Genomic DNA, 22895 nt, shown 5'->3' on the forward strand with positions numbered 1-22895 from the left:
TTCAGGGATGTTTCTGGGTGCTTATTTAAAGAGGATCACACTGCATGTACCATATGAGAGCTTGTGTTTATCCCCCTGCAGGCCCATCATATGATACGAAGACCTCTCGAGGCAAGATCCTGTGACTAGCTCCTGCCTGGCCTGGTAGTCTAACATCTCAGCTGGATGGCTCACCTCCTTCCAGATCAGTTTACAAGGCTCGGGCTCCACTCATTGCTACGATGCCAGCGTAGGACTAATGAGGAAGTGAGGCAAATTGAGGATGTTCCCCTCGAGGTTATACTAGTTTATTTTGATAAATGGGAGGGAACTAAGCAACAACCAAACAAATAAATCAGGCAATTGTGAAACAGTAATGTGGCATTTGAAAACATATGCCCCAAAAAATTTCAAAACATCTGTAAAGCAAAATCCTGTCCAGTTGAAGTTGAATATACTTTGTTTTTACCTTCTTTGGACCACTGTGGGACTCATTTCTGTAAATATGACCGTACCATATTTATCTGCAGAGATAAGATCCTCAGGAGCCACAACTGTGTCCCACTTACTTTACAATGGCCTAGTTAGGAATAGGAACCCAAATGTCTTTGAGAGACAGACAGCGGGTTGTATTTTAAAGATGAACTGAAGAGTTAAGAGTTGGGCATCTTCCTGTAAAAGCAGCTCAGCTAACAAAGATGACTACAGCGTGCACGGTCTGACAGAACAAACATGTAGGATGACGACCTCGTGGCTTATACAAGGCTGTAAAAAGCTAAAAATGGACTTTGCTTGAAAAAAAAAGCAAGTATAACTTGTAGTCACCACACAGTCATAAGTAATGGGTTGTCATCTGCCTTAATTATATTGCTTCCAAAAACAGGATGATGAATGTAAAGGCTTAAATATGGGACGGAGTGGTGTAGGAGCCTCTCAAGTTATTTCTGACAGTTGCTGTTGGACGGCGGAAGGAAAATAAGGAGAAAGCACCGACTGTTATCAGTTTGGTCCTGGTTTAAACCATCTCTCACACATCATCTGATCCGATTCACACCTGAGGGAGTCGACAGCGTGCTTTTTAATCATACAAGCAAGATCAACACTCATACAGTGAACTGCTGTTGAGACAAAACCAATAATTACTCTGTACTGCAAAAACCCAAGGCTATGCAACAGCTACAGAGGAAATACCTTCTTGCACAAATGTGTAACTTGGCTGACGAGGGAAATCCGAGCCAACCGGTCCTGACCGTTCTCTGACTTTAAATGCAGGTTGTCCTGCTGCATGACAGGCCATGTGAGCCACACTTCAATTATTCAGTCTATGTGTATTTGTAGAAAACGGAGCAGAAGAGAGTGAAACGCTTCCTCCCGTCACTAGGAACGGTGTATAAGTACCAACTTCCTGTCAATGAATCTGTTAAACGTCTGCATAAATAGTTATCATGGGAGGAAACAAACTGCAGGCCTGCAGAGAAGCCTGCTGCCTTCCTGTGGCGGCCCTTAATTAGGCAAAGTGCATTCAGGTGCGCCTTAACTGCTTTGCTTCAATCAATATCATTTATTCTACTATATCTATAGAGAATAACTTTGAAAAGATTCAAGCATTGTAACACACAACAAAGCATAACTGAACAAGGTTGAATTGAGGTATTTCTTTATTATAACATGGGCATTAAAATGTCTGTTTTATCACATATTCATGCTGACCAACAGGAACATGAGTGACTCAACTGATATGCATCTTATATGCTCCTGACCGCATTTGGAAACATAAAAGGATATAAGATGCTAGGTTGAACGTGTGTCATCACATCCTCTCATGTGTTTCTTCCTGCATGACTCAATGGTCAGCAAAGGCTAACATAAACCTCAATATAACATACTAAGCATAACATAAGCCTAAAAATAGCTATCTCTGGTTAGCTACGGTTGTAAAAACGTGAATAAATACTCGTCCTGCATACAGTTCACGTTTCCTTTCCAACATTCTACTTTCAGTGGTTGACAGAAATGTGAGAAACCTGGCAGAAGAAATATCTGCAGCAGATGTTCTCACTTCACTTTCTGCCTAACTTATCATACAAAATTACTTTTTTCCTATTCAAAACGTTTCTATTACTATGACCAATCACATGTTCCAGCCCAAACAAACTGCATTGTCCCTTTAAAGCTGAAAAACAATGACGGGAAGATAAAACAACATATCCAAATATTGTCCAAGAGCTCAAAAAAGTGAGTAATGAGAAAGAGGGTGGTGACAGATTGGTGTCAGAGAAAACGCTAAACAAAACAAAACAGCGGTGCTGTTCACTCACGTGTTCGGTGCTCGACGCTGTCCTAGAGCCTGCCCTCTGCCAGGGAGCCCTGAAGCAAAACAGACCAGAATATGCGTCCTTTGCCGAGCTCTTCGAAGAGACTCTGAGGGCCAATTCAAAAAAAGGTCAGGAGCAACGGCCGTCTGCCTCAACGCGGCAGTCAGGATGAGGAAGTACTGCAGGCGGCCAACCGCTGTGCTGCTAACTCTTTCACTCTCACACAGAGTCTCAGCCATGGGGCATGGTTTTCTCCTCTCACAGTTTTTTCCAGACTTTTTTCTTACTTGAGAAGAACACACAGCAAGAAAGGGAGAATGGACGAGGAGGAGGAACAGACCTCCAACATACCGGTCTGAATAAGGGTAACAACTTTCTATTATGATCACACAGCCCAAACCGCTGTTGTTAGAAATGCAGGTGTCTGCACTTTGTTCTCAGGGCAGTGGCTTGTAATTGGATTTAACGTGGGACCGTGTGCGTTTGTGGTTTATGTTCTTGAATTAAAAACCACCACGCAAAGCAAGTACTTGTTGTGAACTATGACCAAAATGTCTAAAAAATAAAGATTGCTTCACGACATTGTTATGAGCTCTTTCTTTCCTACGTGGGCTGTGGGCTGTTTGGGCACAAACCGCAGCTACCAACACTGACAAAGCCAATCTTTGTGTGAGAAGCGCTTCTTAATGCGAGGGTGGATCATTTGTGGAGGGGTCTGCATTTCCTGCTCCACCATACTGGTCTAATTTGGATCCCACAACGTACGGCATGCCAAGGCCGTAAAGCATGTGGGTAGAGAGCGTACTGAACTTTGGTCCGGGATGAAACAGCCTTCAGTTTGTGGCAAGTCGTAAATTGAGGAACTTGGTCTGACCACACCCCTACACCACCACTAAAACAGCTTTTTTTAAAAGGATGCTGCAAAGGGTTGAGAAACAGTTCAGAATATTTTTCACTTCAGGCTGTTTCACACCCCGCTGCTGCAGATGTAGATGTCGAGTGTGATTTGACGCATGCTGCATGCTTTCGACTACACTGATTCTGCAATGTTGCGAATGGCAGACACTACAAAATGCTGTCAAAACATTGTACTGTTCCTGTGATTGTTCACTGCCAGTGGTGGGCTGTGGATTACACCATGACCACAGAAAATACTTGTTTACGTATCAAGACACTTGAAACATACAGTGGGTACGGAAAGTATTCAGACCCCTTTAAATTTTTCACTCTTTGTTTCATTGCAGCCATTTGCTAAAATCAAAAAAGTTCATTTTATTTCTCATTAATGTACACTCAGCACCCCATCTTGACAGAAAAAAACAGAAATGTAGAAATTTTTGCAAATTTATTAAAAAAGAAAAACTGAAATATCATATGGTCATAAGTATTCAGACCCTTTGCTGTGACACTCATATTTAACTCACATGCTGTCCATTTCTTCTGATCCTCCTTGAGATGGTTCTACTCCTTCATTGGAGTCCAGCTGTGTTTAATTAAACTGATTGGACTTGATTAGGAAAGGCACACACCTGACCTTACAGCTCACAGTGCATGTCAGAGCAAATGAGAATCATGAGGTCGAAGGAACTGCCCAAGGAGCTCAGAGACAGAATTGTGGCAAGGCACAGATCTGGCCAAGGTTACAAAAGAATTTCTGCAGTACTCAAGGTTCCTAAGAGCACAGTGGCCTCCATAATCCTTAAATGGAAGAAGTTTGGGACGACCAGAACTCTTCCTAGACCTGGCCGTCCAGCCAAACTGAGCAATCGTGGAAGAAGAGCCTTGGTGAGAGAGGTAAAGAAGAACCCAAAGATCACTGTGGCTGAGCTCCGGAGATACAGTAGGGAGATGGGAGAAAGTTCCACAAAGTCAACTATCATTGCAGCCCTCCACCAGTCGGGGCTTTATGGCAGAGTGGCCCGACGGAAGCCTCTCCTCAGTGCAAGACATATGAAAGCCCGCATAGAGTTTGCCAAAAAACACATGAAGGACTCCCAGACTATGAGAAATAAGATTCTCTGGTCTGATGAGACCAAGATTGAACTTTTTGGCGTTAATTCTAAGCGGTATGTGTGGAGAAAACCAGGCACTGCTCATCACCTGCCCAATACAATCCCAACAGTGAAACATGGTGGTGGCAGCATCATGCTATGGGGGTGTTTTTCAGCTGCAGGGACAGGACGACTGATTGCAATTGAAGGAAAGATGAATGCGGCCAAGTACAGAGATATCCTGGAAGAAAACCTCTTCCAGAGTGCTCTGGACCTCAGACTGGGCCGAAGGTTCACCTTCCAACAAGACAATGACCCTAAGCACACAGCTAAAATAACAAAGGAGTGGCTTCGGAACAACTCTGTGACCATTCTTGACTGGCCCAGCCAGAGCCCTGACCTAAACCCAATTGAGCATCTCTGGAGAGACCTGAAAATGGCTGTCCACCAACGTTCACCATCCAACCTGACGGAACTGGAGAGGATGTGCAAGGAAGAATGGCAGAGGATCCCCAAATCCAGGTGTGAAAAACTTGTTGCATCATTCCCAAGAAGACTCATGGCTGTACTAGCTCAAAAGGGTGCTTCTACTCAGTACTGAGCAAAGGGTCTGAATACTTATGACCATGTGATATTTCAGTTTTTCTTTTTTAATAAATTTGCAAATATTTCTACATTGCTGTTTTTTCTGTCAGGATGGGGTGCTGATTAATGAGAAATAAAATGAACTTTTTTGATTTTAGCAAATGGCTGCAATGAAACAGAGTGAAAAATTTAAAGGGGTCTGAATACTTTCCGTACCCACTGTAGTTCTAATAAACAGTCCAACTACTGTTTAATTTGTTTTTTTCTTAGGAAAGTCATCTGTAGAGATATAGCAGAGAAATTGTCTTTGTTTTCTCTTCCAGTGTACCCTTTATGGATGGCTGCAGATGTCTGGAGAGCCTGCTGAAGATGGGAAACTTTCAGCAAGCCATGCAATAGCTGTTGAGACATTTCACTCACAGGCATGCTACATGACTTTTCCACCACTATGAGGTTGTTGCAGGGGATCCCGACCAACTTGTAGGAGTCCCCAGTGCAGCCAACAGTACATCACTTTTCCATTGGTAATTGGCCATAGTGTAAGAACAATAACACAGTCCGAGGTGTCCCAATATAGGACATGGACTTAGAAGAAAAGCTTACCACTAGAGACTTGTAATTTCCAGTAACTGGACCAATTGTTTGCCATAAAAACAGCCAACTGACATCCTCTTCCATACCGCCAGGATCCTTTGTATGAATTAAAACCAAACACTGACAGAAAGGAAACAGGAAATAGCAAACCCCCGGAGTATGAAACTGGCCAGACATTAATAAATAATGATGGAACATAGAGCGATGTGGCTGGATGCTCACTAGGTGAGGTGGCAGCAGACACGTTGAAGCTCCTGAGAGCCTTTTTCCTCCCTCCGTCTACAGGAAAAAGCACTGAGTCACACTCTACACATAGACACAGCACTGTCGCAAAGGATGTGAAAACAAATGTATCATGCAGAATGATGGCGAGTGTGTGGCTTGAAATACTGCTTTTTCCATGATCATTGAAGGCACAGCCTACTTTCACTAACTGTGGATCATCGGGGCTTGTAACGGTTGCCTGGTTAACATTGGCAACCTTTTTGAGAAATTGGCAACCAAATATTGGTCTTTGATTGCCATCAGTGGCAACCACCACAGCAGCTGCACATCTAACATCAGCACTAGAGCTAGTGAAGCAGAACAGATAGATAACTTGCTGTACAAATATAGAGTGTATTGTACAATCTTTCACTTTGTGTGCTTACACACATGCATTATTGTATTAATTGTGCCTGACCACGTCGGCAGCTCTGAAGCATCTGTACAGCACCTGGGTTGAAGGAAGCGGTGTGTGCAAAGTCATTAGCTCAGCTAAAGTGAAACAGGAAGTGAGTGTGGGATTAGTCTGTACCCCATGCTGTGAGATGGTCTCTGCTCTCCCTCTGGGTTTCCCCTTTAGTCTGAAGGGATCTGAAACTAGTACGCAAACCAACGCAAAACCTCCTTCCCAAACGCAGCATATGGGAAGTGGAACCCTAGTTTCGCACTATTGCAGCAAATGTGGGACATATCCTGCAGGCGCAATTGGTGAGAATTGAATGTGAGCAAAACACACTCGAATGCCTACAGCTGTACAAATATAACAGGCTTTAAATGGTTCAAATTGCACTCCTGGGAATGGAGCCCTGAACCTACAGCTAGGAAGCAGTGGTTCACAAGTGGCTACTGATTACTGTGCCAACTGCCTGTGTGTGGAGACTTTGATGTGAATAATTGCTAGAAAGAGTCAAACAAGAACCCCATCCAGCCTTCTAGTATCATACTATAATGTCTCTACCAAAACACAGAGAAACTACTCCTCGCCATTTGAATTTGAAATAGCCTAAAGAGGAGAACTGCTGCTTAAATCAGCATCATTTAGTTCAGGAAGAGATGAGATGAAGGCAGAGCTTGTGAGGAAAGTGCTGAGTTGATGATTTCCTTTGATCTGGGTATAAATCAATAGGTTATTTGGCTGGCTTCTGGGCCTATACAGCAGGGGTTCTTACCATGAGATACTGGGAAGTTCATTTCTCCATTTGATGAAATATTCACATTTTTAACCTGCATAAGTAAAGCTATGCAGCTTTCTTCACATCCTGTGCTCAAATTGAACTTTTAAAAAGTCCTCAATACTAGCTTCTATACAAATACTGCTTTCTAAAACATGACATAATATAATTTTCTATTTCATAATAAGACATGACTCGCGGGCATAATAATTAAGCCTATTAGCAAATATTTGTAACTACTACAGGCCCTGCGTGGTTTCACCAGACAGACCAGATAAAGCAGTCGGAGTCGATAAAGAGACAGTTATCTTGCACATTTCATCTTCTGTTCTATCTTTCTCAGAGCCGGGCTCCCTCGAGGGCCAAACTTCCTGCTCCGATCGTGTCAAAGTTCTCGTCTGATAAACAGTCAGTCAGAGCCACGCTGCACAGACGTCCGCTGCTTTCCTGTCTGCCTGGCTGGCTACATGTACAGCGAGTGGGCGGGTTCCATAGAAACACTATAGCATAGCATCCATGAGAGCCGCGAGGGAATAAAAAAAGACAACCGCTGAACAGAGCTCAGTGGTTTTCCACAATGGAACCTCATAGTATTGAGTACAATTACTGTCCAACCTAAAAAAGGCCCAATCCCCGCTCTGTCTTTTGCAACAGCACACAGACTTTGTGGCACCAGAGCTATTTGATTGTGCATTGTGGGTGTGTTCAATGTAACCTGTGCGAGACAGACTTCAAAGAGAACAATGGGTCAGAACTATTTCAGCTACCAAGCAAACATTTTAAAGACACCGACACGCCCCACGCATGTGTGAACGTCACACTTGTAAACTTGCGTATCCTGTTTACCTGGATGAGATAACTCAATAATATATCAAATCATCCGTCTTATCACCTCTGCAAGACACTGAGAATAGTGGAGAATGGCCTGACATTCATGTCAAAAGGCCATATATTGGCTTTACCTCAGACGTGGCCCAGATGACCCATTTACAGAAACGCCAGCATTCCTTGGAGCCAGTGAGTTAGACTGTGATGCTTGTCAAGCATGCGGTCTGTTTCCTGGACGTTCTTAAACTAAAGAGAGAGCGCCAGAGGAAGAAGATGCTTGGCCGATACCTTCCTTCACAGCGTATATATGCAGCTAATATATAGCATACCTCTCAGACAGAAAACGTTGCTGTGCCAGTGCTGAAGTGTTTCTCTCCCCGAGCCATTTGGAAGGTGAAGCTTGAGAAGAAACTGAGAGAAGAAAGTCTGGCAAATACTGTGGAGGCTGGGAGCCATCTGTGTGTTTGCAAGAGGCAAAAGCACAGAGTTAAAAATATTACGCAAACTATCTGTAACCTGCTGACAGCATACTGAGCAGCCTCACATTCTGTCAGAAATAGGGGTGCTTCTATTCATCAAGCTGACTAAATGCCAGATCAGTGCTCATTCCTGCTCCAATCAGTCCATCTCCTCTTATCTCCTCAATTAAAGCCTCCTCCTCTGCAGTAAAGGACGTGCCACTCCAGCTGTATGCAGACCAGACCTCGCCTCTTCAGGACAGATTACAACTCTTGCTTCTCATTACTGAGTTCTTTCCCCTGAATGTGTGTGTGGAAGAGAGTGGGAAAGAGAAATGTGCTTCTGACCCGTATTAGTATTTCCCTAAGATCCTCATGCTGAAGAGGGTGAAGGCTAATCCTGTTACAAACAAGAGCGTCAACATCCACAGCTATAAAAGGCTAAATGAAGGATTGCATAGAGACAAACAAGAGTTCTCTGGCAAACTAACCTCAACACAAAACAATTCAAGCTACTGTAGTATGCACGGAGCGTCTTGTGATGAGCTGTTGTGATGTTCAGGTCACTTAACAGTAACCCAGTCAGCCCCTCTCTCTGGTACCACATCTAGCACCAATCAGGCTATAGGGCACATTTACATATCATCTATTCACTCACTCACTAATCCATACACATTATCTTGGGCCTCATTTATATTTGAATCTTAAATATAATAGCTCATTTCAAGCCTTCTAAAGCAACACATTGCCTTCAACTGTATATTGCTAATGGCTTTACCTGATAATAAACACCAGGGAAATTGTTGCTAGTTTGATCCCTTTATGAACCAGGACACAGTGTACACTTGCTTCCAAAACGGCTCTGCTCCGACATAGCCAGCAGGAAATCCACCATCTGGTCATAAGTTTATTAAGCGATAGTCATTTTACCTCAAACTAAGGCTGCGTCCTCGTAGTCGATTAGTCCACTATTATGCTTTTTTTCATCAAACTACATTTCTGCAAACAAAGACTACTGCTTGTCATTACCAAAGATGTAATCTCACAAAAACATTTCACAAATGAGGCCTTTTCCATTGTGAAGTGACCTGCAAAATATTGTGTATCTGACTTTGGTTGCCCCTCAACACAGAACTGTCCCGTCCCCCCCCCCCCACACACACACACACACACACACACACACACACACACACACACACACACACACACACACACACACACACACACACACACACACACACACACACACACACACACACACACACACACACACACACACACACACACACACGTTGATTGACTGGTCATTTCAGGGAAACACCACACAGCAACTTGTGGACTTGATGAACTCAGCCCACAGGTTCAAGCTGGTACGGCTCAGCAGCCTCCTTGATCCTCATCATTATGGGGAGTGGGGTGGTGTGTGTTCTGGTAAAGACGGGTATCTCACCGATTACTCCTTGTGGCCAAAGTTTCATGCAAGCTCAACATGGTGCTGGTAACTTTACTTACTCAACTCCGGCCCCGACTACTCACATTGTCAAACTGCGCCCACGAGACCATTCCTCCTCACAACTTTACTCCCCGAACCCCACATTGCATTATTAAATAAATCTAAGTCTTGATTGAATCTTAAATGCCTGACCAGCACTGCTTTGACTAAATAAAGTAGAGAGATGTATTGTCCACATATTAGGACAGACAACTGATTGCATCTCTTGACAGCATTTAGACTTGCCATGAACATATTGGGATTACTGGATACCTGATAATTTAATTGACCCCATTATTTAGAGTGTGAACACAGATTGATGTCTTAGGGTTATAGTGCACCTGCAGGTCGTTATTATGGTGCGATCGCATTCTCTAAAGAGCAACTGGGAAGAGAATTCAACATCTGAGCGTCTGACGTACGGTGTACACGACTACATCCCTGCAGTATCTGCCTTTCAACCTTCTTACCACAGCAGTACAAGGTCAAAAGAAATGTTGTCACCCAACCCCCCCCCCCCCTCCCTTACTCATTCCACATGTCAGTTACGGCATGCCGGTGACAGACTCCAGTGCAGCTGCTAATTTTCTACTCACAGTCCCTCAGTGCGTAGTTAAACCAGGACACCAGCACTGGTGGCGCTCAGTTGATGTTCCTGTGTGTGTGGGACAGCACTGAGAGGAGAACATGAACTTCCTTCAGAGCGTCACACATTGACATCTTCCCATCGAGGAGAATGCGTGAGGAGATCAACCGGGTATCATTTTCTGTCTCACAAAACAAGCCACACCACCGCTGTACCAACAGACATGGGTGCTCCCCACCTAACCCCGGTGCTATAAATAGCAATCCAACGACAGGAACTGCCTGGATAATGCGTTGAACAGAGGATGAGAGCAGTTCTAGAAGAAAAACGAGGGAGATTCAGTGTTTCAGGCTCTAAGAGGGCATGCTAAGTATGCGTCCAGGCATAACAGATCCTTCTACCTCCAGCAATGACAATCAGAACGTCATGAAATCAATAACAAATTAAAATGTATCAATCCTATTCACTGTTGACAGATGTGTTCATGCGATGTTTCTCTTTCACTAGACATCACAGACACAGAAAAGAAAGGAGCCCCATCACATGACATCCATCAGTAAATGTCAATGGTTAAACTGTGTCCATCCCTTTACTCAGCGCTACAGTCTGAATGTCCGTCATTACGTTGACACAAGCCTCCCTTGGGGCTTTTTTTTGTGTCTAGCGCCGCCTGTCCTGAACACAACCCAGACGCCAAAGACAGACTTCCAACTATTTCCCCTTCTTGGATGGTTAACCATGGGAACAAACACAAAGGGTATAATTACCAACAAACATCCACATTGACCTCCTCTTAAATGACTGGTGCACCGCTCGTTTGAACTCTCCTTTCTCCTGGCATAATCAAAAGGAACAGAGGAAAGTGAAAGCTGTCATTTGTTGCCCATTTGGTTTCTCCCAAAGAACACATGCGCGTTCCATTGCAAGGCTGGCCTCTCCTATAAACACAAGACTGCAACGTAAGCTCTGCAATTAGGATAACTAACAACTTTACTCTCCCCCTTTTTTTTTTCATTATTGAGATGTCCAATTTTGCCGCACAGCAAGCCATGACCAACATAGAAAAGGTTTATTATTCAAGCATCACTCATTTAGACGGTGATGTGATGTTTCTGGGTTACAGGTAGAATGTTACGTGGCAGGAGTAAAATGACTCACAGCAGCTTAGTCAGGATAGTTTGCTGTAATTAAGCAATTAAGGGCCTAATAAAGACATTAACAACAACCTTTCAAAAATAACAACACCTAACACAACAGGGCCTTGTTTGACTGCTTCACATGGCACTGATCTAACGAGGAACAAATGGCAGCGCTCAAGTGGTTCCAAAGGAAACTTGCCATTGGCAGCAAATGTAAAATGTACATTAAAACACAGGGAAACCTAAGCAGTACAGCCAATTTGGTAAATTAATTTATACATTCCCAGGTTTATTTTAGGAAGCAAAGTATGATAACCTTGTGAAAAAGCAGGTGCTAAACAGTGCCTTGTTTCTACCGTTCATATAGATCTGAGAAAAAAACAACTTTCATTGATTCAAATCCTTGAAATTGAACGATGACAGTTTGTATTTTTAAACATCTTCAGTTCAGGGCACTGAGGTCACGTCCTCTGTATTTCAGGAGAAGTTGGTGGTTTTAGCAACCGGAGGGGACTTTACATTTTTTTAAACGTACACATGGTGAGTAGTCTATAAACCAACTCCAATATTTAAAGGGTAATTTACATTTGACTGAGTTTAAACTAAAACAAATAACAATAAATAAATAAAAGTCACAGCATCTCTCCTGCATATATATATATATATATATATATATATATATATATAAACAGGCTATTCCTGGCTGTGTGGAGGGCTTTTGAAGCAGCATTTAGACTTTCATGTCTTCTTATTCTTTTAAATAAGATTTAAAGAAAATATAATAATCACTGTATTGTGACTTTTACTAACTTATAACCGTGGTGGAAGAAGAATTGAGCCAATCAACGGGATGCTTGTAAAGCAGATGTGGAGTAACGTTATCGATCACGTCCCCTGTTGAACTCACGACTCACGACGGTGCAGCGTTAGTAAACAAACATCCAGGATGAGTATCTTGGATGTAAGACCCGGGGCACGTTATTTACGTCCTGCACGCCGATTGTTTTTCGATTTATTTGACCAACATCAATTAGCCAGAAAACAACCTGTCCTTCGGCTCCTTCGGCTATTGTATGACAGTCGTTGCCGTGTCAGGGACGACACGTCTGCTCCAGTCATTACATTAAAGGAACAGGGACGCTGTAACAGACGAGCTGCCGTCAAGTCACTTTGACTCTCGACTGATACCGAGCGACTCTCTGTGACAGCTTCGTCAATGTCCACCGACAACCGCGTTAGCGATAAAGTTTACACGTTTTAACTCAACACTTTGGCGAAAAGAAGAGGAGACGCTGTTGACACTCAGAAGTAAATGCGTATTAGCCATTAGCTTAGTCTCACCTGTTCAGTATTGCTGCTGCTGTTGTTTGCTCAGGATGCTGCCGCCGCCTAGCGCACGCGAGTCATTAAAGTGTCACCACCAGCCTGTCCTGGAGCCAGTAGGTGGAGCGCGTGAAGAGTTTGGTGCAGTGCTCGCGTAGATTTCTGGGACATGTAGTCTTTTTTATTGGATAGTTCATTCCACTCACTTTGGGGAGTCAACACCTCTCTGTTAAGTTGCAACAACAATGAATGCATTCAAGGTGAACAAATATGATTTATTGTAGGGATAAGATGTATTAAAAACAGTTTAACAGTAATATTATTCATAATGCAGGGCAGTGTTGTGTCGAATGTGCTGACGCGAATTTAGATAAATCACACAAAATAGGATTTTTAGCTTTTAAATATAAATATTTCCTCACCCTTGCTAATTCCAGTACGTATAAAAATATATATGCTTGAATTGTGTTCATATTATTTCCGTTTTCTGACATCAGCCACGGACATGACAAATGTGACGAATCTGCAGCCACTCGTCTTTGACTGTATTTACCTACAGCGCTGTCTGTCATTGAGAAACATGGCTGCCTCCACGGGTGCTGCTAACGCTGCTGCCGCCGACTTACAAGGTCCAGCTTCGGCCGGTTCGAGTATGGACAGCCCGCCGATTCAGTACAGTATGATCCTGGACCATCTCATCGGGGACAAGAGGGCCGCGAAGGACCTGAGCCCCGGCGTTATGGGGGGACTGGGGGCGCCTCATAAAAGCGACGAGCAGAAGATGATCGAGAGGGGAATGGAGAGCTGTGCCTTCAAGGCGGTTCTGGCCTGTGTGGGAGGTAAGCAACGACACTAACAGCACAGCTGGTCAGTATCTGTGTGTGGCTCTTCCCGTCCAGCTTCAGGTGACTAAACCGGAGTCAGAGCTCCGAGCTCTACTGCATATGTGGAAGTGGATTAGAAGGGGACACTGGGTTTGGGATTTTGGGATGTGGTTTCTGTAATGTAGGGCTGAAGTGATTAACTGATTGACAGAAAACAACATTCTCTTGAATCAATTTAAAGATGACACCTTGGGTGTTGGGAATCTGTGATGATGATTCAGTATTTCACAGATCAAACGATTGACTGATGTTTCCTGTGCATCACACATACACGATCAATAACCTTAAGGCAGTAATATTTCTCAGATCAGAGGAGTATCTTGTATTGCTTTCAGTCTGTAAATGTTGTTGTGATTTCTTGTGTGTTTTTGTTCTCCACAGGGTTTGTCCTCGGAGGAGCTTTTGGTGTTTTTACGGCAGGCATCGATACCAATGTTGGCCTCGACCCCAAAGACCCAATGAAAACCCCGTCGGCACGAGAAGTCCTCAAAGACATGGGCCAGAGGGGGATGTCATACGCCAAGAACTTTGCCATCGTGGGCGCCATGTTCTCCTGCACAGAGTGCATCATAGAATCAGTAGGTCACGCCCCTTCTCTTCATTGTCTCCTTATCTGGTAAACACAACACAGCACCACACATTGTGTGAATATGATGCTACACACCACTGGACTGCATGATATAAGAATTAAATCAATTTAAATCACATTGAAGTCTATATAAGATGCTCTACAAGACAACTACATTGAACAGAATTACAGGCAGGAGCTCAAAACAAACTAATAAATCAGTTCTTCTCTGTAGCAAAACAGGGAATAGACAAAATAATGTGAAGGGTTGATGTACAAGGTTTTAAACTCCATCTTTATTACTCAAGTGTCTTATTTATTTCCAAACCCTTCTACAAGGCTGGGTCACTTAGGCATTATGGGAGTTTTTTTTTTTAAGTTGCATGATTTTGCTAACACACCACCCAAAAGACCAAATACATCATTTGTGGTCAAATATTTGGTGCATCAGTAAAAAAAAAAAACACAGCACAATAATTTCATACTTCAATGGGAATATTATGGAAAATCATAAAGACAGATGGCGAACATCAGCAGAGAAGAACTGTAATTTTACGTTGAACCAAGGCTGATAAATGAGTTGAAAAGCTGATATGATCCACCTTTACTGACTCATTCATCTTTCAGGAATTGTTCATAGATTGACTTGAGAGCAGTGTTTTATTGGCTTGATTTATTATTTGGCCTCATAGCCTGGTTTCAAACCATCTCTGATGGCGCTTGGACAGAACGAATATGTTGTTATTGTTTTGCCATTCAATATCCCATATAGAATGTTTGAGATGATTTGTGTTCTGCTTCCTCATCAAAACGGTCCGACAGCGCCCTCTGGTGCACAGCTGTTTTTTATTCTCCAAGTGATGTACAAAATGTTGTATGATGGATGCTAACTGATCATTCTAATATCAGTGTTAACTCTTTTTTTTTCAATTTATTAATTCCTTTCTTGTGTCTGTTTTTCACTCGCAGCACCGAGGGAAATCTGACTGGAAGAACGCGGTGTACAGCGGCTGTGTGACAGGAGGAGCCATTGGATTTCGTGGTATGTAACCTGGTATATTTTGCTGTGATGTTTTTAAATTGAAGGTTCGGCGATTTCTTTTATCCTCACGTGTGTTGTTTCTCTGTTTTGTAGCTGGTCTGAAGGCCGGGGTTCTGGGATGCGGAGGCTTTGCTGCGTTCTCCGCTGCCATTGAATATTATTTACGGTGAACCACAAAAGAGTGACTCTATTCGGACTTTATGGATGTGCGCGTGGACGAGCCCTGTGACGAATAGGACTCGTCAATAGTTACCTGCACGTGGAGGATTGACGCAAAAGCAGAGCTGATGTTTTTGGTGGAAGTTCCTATTTGTGTACAGTGGGCAGAAAAATACTCATTACTTCTACCATGTGGACAGCTTCACGTGGAGAATCTCCAGAAACTGAGCAGAGTGGATCTGCTTCTGTGTTGAAGAAATAATGAAATGTCATGAAAATGTTCTTATTGCTGTTCTTATTGTAGAACATTAGTATGATGTGTCTACTGAACTAATCTACATCAAATTATTTTTATTAAAGTTGTTTTTTTTGTTAACTTGTTTAGAACGTTTCTTCTTTTAGTAAACAAGTGTTCATGACAATACAATCTTAAACTGCCTTTAAATATGAGTCTTATCTGATCCAAATAAAGTGCAAAGAACCTGAATAGTATAGTCTGAGGTGCAGGGGAATGTGTCACAGACTTTCAGATGTGAAATAACTAAATAACATTACAGTGAATGAGAGAGCTTTAGGGCTTAGTGTTTGGAGCCAGACAATTAAAAACTACTAAGTTGTATTTTCTAAATGTGCAAAAGGACAAAATATCTATGTTTTAAAGTATCACTTTTGTACCAGGAGGCACATTTGTGAGGCTTATAAGGACTTAAGTGTGACATGTTTGCCTAAAGCAGAACAGATGGAGGTTAGAGTGGGTGACATCAGCTGCTCCGCTACCGCCCCCTTCTGGCCTGGACAGGATCCAACACTGATCCTCTTATCATTAATAACATAAAGTTCATTTTATGTCAAACAATGTGACTACATCCTGTGTGGGTCACATTCTTCCCCAGATATTACTTTACATCACCACAAACATGAATATAAAGCACATCACATGTATTTTACAGCATCCCAAAGATGCTTTCCAGGTCAGATCAGAGTTGAATCACTGAATCCATGGAAATATTATAATACATGTTTGATTCCTGTATTTTAAACATTTTGAAAATGATCATCCCACAAATATGAGTTGCTGTCAAAGTGCATCTTCAAAATGTTAAAGTGATATTCAGAGATTATTAAAGTAATTTAGGGTTGTAATTGTTTTAGCCTGAACACATTGGTCAATTGTTATTGGGGTGAATATGTATAGATATGTTAAGTTATTATAATCTTCTAATAAATTAAGTATATTAAGGGGTGAAGGGGTCAGTTTGTGTTATCTTCAGGATTTTGTTTGGTTCATTTAAAGTTATCAAGATTCAATAATATTTGCAATGCACCGCCAGTAAACACTTGCTTCCCTTTTATAATGTATCACATCTGGAGTCAGTTGTTTTAAAACATAGTTATCAGTGAGCAGTGAATAGCTCTGAAATGTAATAGTGTAGTTATTTATGTTAGCAGGTTGTAATGAAGTTATTTTTAAACCTTTGTTCTAATTCTAACTGCTGTGAAAGAAATGACTGAAACTACAGGTGGATAATAATGAAACAAACAATAGCAACTTACAGTTAAAAGGAATTTCATTCACAATGTAATACAGTTCAACACAACATGTAACAATATGTTAGAAAATGAACAAGTACATTCAGCATTTCACATCATAAAGATACAATAATGTAAACATTTCAACATTAAAATAGATGAGCATTATACACTTTACTATACATGTGTTTTAAAATAGTTTACATGTCAGTTAGCAGTGTTCATCAACCACCTCTATGTGTTGGTCATGTGCCTGTTGGCTAGTTTCAACGTGGTTGTTGACATTTTAATACATTATAATAATCATTTTTACAGATTTTGATATTTGCAGTGAATGCACATGTGATGTTGCTTCTTCTTCTTCTGCTCCTTCCACCATCTCTTTCTCTGGCGTTGTGGAGCCACGTTGTTATTGAAGCTTCAACTTGTGATTCCACGGCTCGGCTTCTTCTTTTACAGCATCTAAGTGAGAAACAAAACAACCATTCAAATGTAAAAAACAAAACTACTTTTCACACTTCCACCTCACCTGAATGCGGTCCATTAACCGCTCCGCCCCGCCGAGTCTCCGCTCGTCCTTGTAGTTTGGTCTGTACCCATCCAGCTGTGGCATGCTCACACAACTTAAAACGGCAATTAGAGTAAATCAGAGACACAGAAATCTTGTTATTTATTTACCTCTTTGTATTTATTGCGAGCCAACCCCTCCTCCTGAAGGCTGGGGGGCCTCCTGCTGCTGCTTCAGGCCACGACACTGATTTCTAGCTTTTAAGACTATGAATCAACACACTTACCGTAAATAAAACAATAAAATAAATGTAAAAGTGATCTTACCTGCTCGGTGATTATCTTACCGGGTGGGCGACGCCCTACAGCAGGTGTTTCTCGTTAACCTGTGGTCCACTGAGGGTCGTCTTCAGGTTCTGTTCTCCACAAGTAGTCGATGAATCAGTAGTTTCGTTTTCCAACAAAATCCCTTTTCCAGTAGATCATAACTCCAAGAGTTGTCTTCCACAGAAAGCTCTTGCAAGAGGTCAACTCGTCTCCAAGTTCAGATGCAAAGTGAGAATCTGAGGTCCGCTGAATGTTTATAGAGTCAGTGGCGTCGTTTCCATGACATTTACTGACGTAGCGCGTTCGTTGTCGAACACCCGATAGCAACAGAGAATTTGTTTTTATTTAAAAATCTCATATTTGTTAATATATTTCAGTAGTTTTTATACATATATATATATATATATATATATATATATATATATATATTTGTGAGCAGAGACAAAGTTTTAACACATCAAGCACTTATACATATCCCTTACTTTTAATTCGAAGAATAAGAGCAATATAGTGTCATTCTGGCTTTTTACTTTGAGTTGCTCTTCACGTAGCAGCTCTGATTTCTGATGGTTGATTAGATTGGTCCTAGAGGGCACGTGACCTAAAGGCTCAGTGGGTACCAGGGCATCTGTGTGCAGTGACTCATATTATTTATTGTGGGAGGGTCAAAGGGCTCATAAAAAAGTCCTTTAGAGAAACAGCACCCGTGTCCATCTTATTATCCCTCCTAGCAAATATCACACACATGTAAGAAATGAAGAATGCTCTCTGTTGTAACCTGATCAGAAAGTTCCCTCAAAGACCTTCAGTCATTTGTCCGGAGAATGAATCTGCATATAGATTTCAGAAGGTTTGGGCCTGCCCTAAATATGTCAACATATCCGGGATGTTTACTGCACTGATGTTCAACACATTTACAGGTTCAACTTTAGAGTTCACGTTGGACAATGTGTTCAATTGACCAGCAGGGGGTGCAACATACAAAGATCTGAAACTTGAAATGTCCAAAGGTGGTTTAATCTTTCAGAATGAATCTTTCTGTTTTATATGATGTAGTGAATGATTTAAGTGGATCATAAGGAGAAAAAATAACATAAATAGAAGGAAGTCTAAGACTAAAAATGATAAATTGTAGATGCACATTACCATACAGTAGAGAATTACCGTACGATATGTAAATTGGGGAAATGGATAGTTGGGGTTTTTAATCCTCATATGCTTCATATCTAAACTATTTCATATCTTATGTTTTGGTTTCTTGTAAACCACTTGATAACTTGGTTTTAAAAGGTGCTGTATAAATAGTTATTCAATCAGCATCATCTCACAATACAATGATATGTTATGTTTTAGTATTTTGTTTTATAGCTATGTTATTGTGTCTCTATACAGCGGGTCATTAAAACCACCCAGAACATCATTGGCACCCATCTACTGTAATAAAGTTATTATTATTATTATTACTGCTCATCAGTGATATTGGTGAGAAGAGCCTGCAAAGAGCTCAAATGATAATAAAAGACAAAACCCACCGAGCCTCAACCTGTTCACCTGCTGCCGCCTGGAGAGATACGGAAGTATCAGCTGCCGAACCACCAGACTTCAAAACAGCTTCTTTTCTCCGACTGTGAGACTCCTCAATTCCTCCTCCACCCTCCACATATTATAGTTTTTGTTGTTTGTTTTCTTTCCCGTGTATCAATTTGGGAGTACAATCTAAATGTCGTTGTGTAACCCTGTCGTACGATGACAAATAAAATCCTTGTAACCTTATAGATTCATTGTTTCCACAGAGACGGGTTTATTGAAACAGACGGACACAAAGTGAGAGTGTTTTGGTAACTTTTATTTTACAAAAAAAAAAAAAAAAGGGGAAAAAAGTTCACATCGACATTTAGTCTCAATATTACAGTATATTGAAATTCTTCTCCACGGAAGTAAAATACAACATTTTTTATTTCATTTTAATCTTATATTAAAAATATCAAATAGTACTCATCTAGCAGTGCTTACAGTATTTTAAGATATGTCGCAGGCTTGATGGCAGAAAGGTTGGTCGGTCCTAGCGAGAGCCTCGCAGAGACGACCTACCTTTGTGTTACCTGGCCTGGTTTGATTGACAAGCTGAACATGCAATGAGGGCAACTACACAAATCAAGTCTATAGATTATAACGGTGCAGTAAGACACTTGGAACGGGCTTGCAATGAAACAACGAGAAAGAAAAACAAGCTAAATGTTCCATTTCGTGTGTTTTCCCCCCTAACAACCCTCATGTCACAAAGTGCCCTTTCTCCTCTACAAAGTGAGCTGAAATGAACTGCCAGACTTCCTGTTGATCTTATTTTTCTTCTTCTCAGTACAGCTTACCAACCATGGACATGGCGAATGAGAAAATCAGCCTAAAAATAACATCACTACCTGAATAAACTTCAAAAAACAGACTCCTTAGAGCATTTCTCTAGTTGCACAGAACTGTACAGGCACACATATCATATATATTTAAAATAAATAGGGATCATTTGGCCTAGACTCAGTGGGGAGGGCGGTTCTCTCTTGTTTGTCAGCACAGAGAGGCACATCACCAGCCATTTATCAGGATGGCTTCCCAGCCACTTCTAAACATCACAAGTTCTCATAGTCCCTTAAACACTCACTCACTCAAATAGAACCACATCATCGCTCACTGCTCACACCCCCCCCCCCCCCCCATCCTCCTCCGCCACATGCACGAAGCCAGAAACAGGAAACAAAACAGCTGTTGAACAGAATTATTAAACGTATAAATGCCATTTTTTCTGGAATGCCTCTGATCGGAAATAAAAGAAGAAGAAGCTGGAGGCTGAGTCGCCTGGTTTCTGAGATCAACACGGGTTTGATCCTGTGCCACCGCGCCGGGCCGTGGGCCCCCGTGGCCCCTCGATCTTTCCCCCACGCGGTCCAAGAATGCCTTGTCGTCTTGACGGTGGGAGGCGCCCGGCGGCTCTGCTCTCTTCACATTACAAACAGGACGTGACATGTGACGAGTAGACGACCCGGGAAATCTCCTTCACCACCTCCATCAAGCTCGGCTACATCTCTTTTCAGGATTGGGGGTGGGTGGGGGGGGATGTGAGGGTGAGGTGGGGGTGCAGAGAGGAGGGATGTGTGTGTGTGCGTGGGGGGGGGGGGGGGGGGGCTGTACAGTCGAGATGAGCCGCCTGCCGGGAGGAGAGGTGAGGCAGGAGGACCGAGCGGCGAGCACCGGGGTTTGAACGGAGTCTCTCACTCTCTGCTCTCCAGACGGCGCCCTGAGGGAGGTGGGTGGGGCTTAAACGTCAGTGGAAAAGTAGAGCGTGTTGCGCTTCAGTTCAGCAAAGGAGATGGGAGGATGCTGCAGGTAATACAGCAGCACCTGGACCTGGGAAGAGAGAAAACAAGTTGGTTGGATTAGAAATTGCTTTTATTTCAGTCCAAGTTGGCCGTTACTATCGAGGTTCTCTACGTCTGACTCTGTCTCATGCTCCCCCATTAAATCAGTCCCATCAGACGGACATTCAGTTGCTAGCAGGTAACTGAATTTAAAATATGTATTTTACGCCGAGAAGGTGTATTTTGTGAGTCGGTGGACTTGATTGTATCCTCTTAAACATGTCCAGGAATGTCTTTATTATTGCTGGATTGGTTCTTTTAATAACAAGAGGGAGAATCCATCATGTCCCCATTCTGAGGTTATATTCAGGATAAAGCAGCGGAAGCATCTTTCTTTGGTGTTTGACATTTTGTGTACTTACGAAATAAACATTTAGAATTTAAAGAAGCCCAAATACAAACACTCGGCTTCACTGTAATGGACAGACGGGGCCTCCTGCATGCGGACACATTTATGATTATTTATTATGGATGTTGTTTATTCTGACAAGGAAAGACATTTGTGCACAGGAAGCTGATATCTCAGTAGGGATGAAGGGATGGCCTGCAGCCTAAATACAGCTGTGAGAGTACAGCGCAGCCACATGGGTCACTTAGGGACGTGGGAGTAAAAGCAATCATCCAGAAAAACATCTGAACGCTACGCACCAGCACACCATCTACTGCGTAAAATCAAACTGCGTCTGCGTGACGGTACCTGTGCCATCACGTCATGTGACCAGATGTCAGAGGCGGAGGTGATTTGCTGTCCCTTTGTGATCTCCGCCTCTGAGGGCCTGAGCAGAGTGGGGCCAAACACGGTGCCCAGGTTATGGAGGGACATCTTGTTGATGGGCTCCTTCTCAGCCACCCTGCAGGAACACACACACACACACACAGACCCGTCAGTCAGGGAGGACACGGTTAAGACAGCCAGGGGTTCCATGTGGTGAAAGGCGCTCATTGCAAAGGTAGACAGAAGCTGCACAGTGGACAATAGTCCTCCACAATAGTGGAGGACTTTTTGGGTTGTGCTGGGAAGCTTTCGGGTGTGAATGTGAAGATTTAAAAGACTGTGTTGAGCTGAAGATTTAAATGAACGGCTTCTTTTTATTCTTACACCCATCAATCGTCATGTGGACGATCAAGACATGTGGTCTAACTGTGTGTGTGTGTGTGTGTGTGTGTGTGTGTGTGTGTGTGTGTACCGTTTGAGGTGCTCCAGCAGAGGGAGGAAGGTCATGAGGTTGGGGTCGGGCAGGGAGCGTAGGAGGTGCATCATGCAGTTCTCCTTGGCTGCCGGGTCTGAGAGCGCTGCGAGGGAGACGAGGGGAAAAAAAAACATGTCAGATCTAATTACGGCAAAACTGCTCTTAAACTTTAGCCCTTCATCTCTTCCAGCTCGGCTGAACTGGATGACAAACACACACTTCCGGGGGCCTAAAGGTCGCACCTATGCCCTCCATGAAGGCGGGGTAGAGGCGGTCGGTGAGCAGAGGCTCCGGCAGCTCCCTGAAGTACAGCTTCAGTGTTCCTGCGATGGCGTTGATGTCCATGTCGCTCAGCATCACCAAGATGTCTTTGGTATCTGCAGGTCGGACGCAGACAGAGATTAGAAAGCGAACACGCTGCATTATTACAGGCGAACAAAAGCACAGCTGCCATCCTCCTGCAGTAACCCCACATGATGGGATTTTGCTGGTTAATAATCTGTTGCTACGCCAGAGTGCTGGTTAGTTCTCTGGTCGTGATGGTGAGATGAG

General features: G+C 42.8%; 3 protein-coding genes across 7 annotated transcripts in view; 1 reads left to right on the forward strand and 2 right to left on the reverse strand.

The window, feature by feature from the left end:
* Window positions 1-12821, reverse strand: part of specc1 (sperm antigen with calponin homology and coiled-coil domains 1) — a 67737-nt gene extending 54916 nt beyond the window's left edge. For all 3 annotated transcript variants that reach the window (XR_012956267.1, XM_076101532.1, XM_076101534.1), the window contains exon 1: window positions 12745-12821. The gene's annotated coding sequence lies outside the window, so the exon portion shown is untranslated. The remainder of the gene's footprint in view (window positions 1-12744) is intronic.
* A 485-nt stretch (window positions 12822-13306) lies between these two features.
* On the forward strand, window positions 13307-16537 carry timm22 (translocase of inner mitochondrial membrane 22 homolog (yeast)). The gene is made up of 4 exons (XM_076101767.1): window positions 13307-13565; window positions 13992-14188; window positions 15148-15220; window positions 15314-16537. The coding sequence occupies exons 1-4, from the start codon at window positions 13307-13309 to the stop codon at window positions 15388-15390; spliced, it is 606 nt and encodes a 201-aa protein (XP_075957882.1). The 3' UTR covers window positions 15391-16537.
* A 3031-nt stretch (window positions 16538-19568) lies between these two features.
* Window positions 19569-22895, reverse strand: part of abr (ABR activator of RhoGEF and GTPase) — a 106616-nt gene continuing 103289 nt past the window's right edge. For all 3 annotated transcript variants that reach the window (XM_076101622.1, XM_076101624.1, XM_076101623.1), the window contains 4 exons: window positions 22586-22720; window positions 22341-22446; window positions 21851-22004; window positions 19569-21142 (listed from right to left, as the gene is read on the reverse strand). In XM_076101622.1, coding sequence (XP_075957737.1) covers window positions 21053-21142; window positions 21851-22004; window positions 22341-22446; window positions 22586-22720 — 485 coding nt within the window. In that variant the 3' untranslated portion in view covers window positions 19569-21052. The remainder of the gene's footprint in view (window positions 21143-21850; window positions 22005-22340; window positions 22447-22585; window positions 22721-22895) is intronic.

This window comes from Anarhichas minor, unplaced genomic scaffold (genome assembly GCF_050575085.1).
Source record: "Anarhichas minor isolate MPS153535 unplaced genomic scaffold, ASM5057508v1 ptg000027l, whole genome shotgun sequence".
Taxonomy (NCBI): domain Eukaryota; kingdom Metazoa; phylum Chordata; class Actinopteri; order Perciformes; family Anarhichadidae; genus Anarhichas; species Anarhichas minor.

Excerpts from the sequence above, each read along its gene's own strand:
- timm22 (XM_076101767.1), top strand. The coding sequence starts at position 13,307 with ATGGCTGCCTCCACGGGTGCTGCTAACGCTGCTGCCGCCGACTTACAA. Across the intron at positions 13,566-13,991 it reads GGTTCTGGCCTGTGTGGGAG|GGTTTGTCCTCGGAGGAGCT; the intron begins GTAAGCAACGAC and ends TGTTCTCCACAG. Across the intron at positions 14,189-15,147 it reads CAGAGTGCATCATAGAATCA|CACCGAGGGAAATCTGACTG; the intron begins GTAGGTCACGCC and ends TTTCACTCGCAG.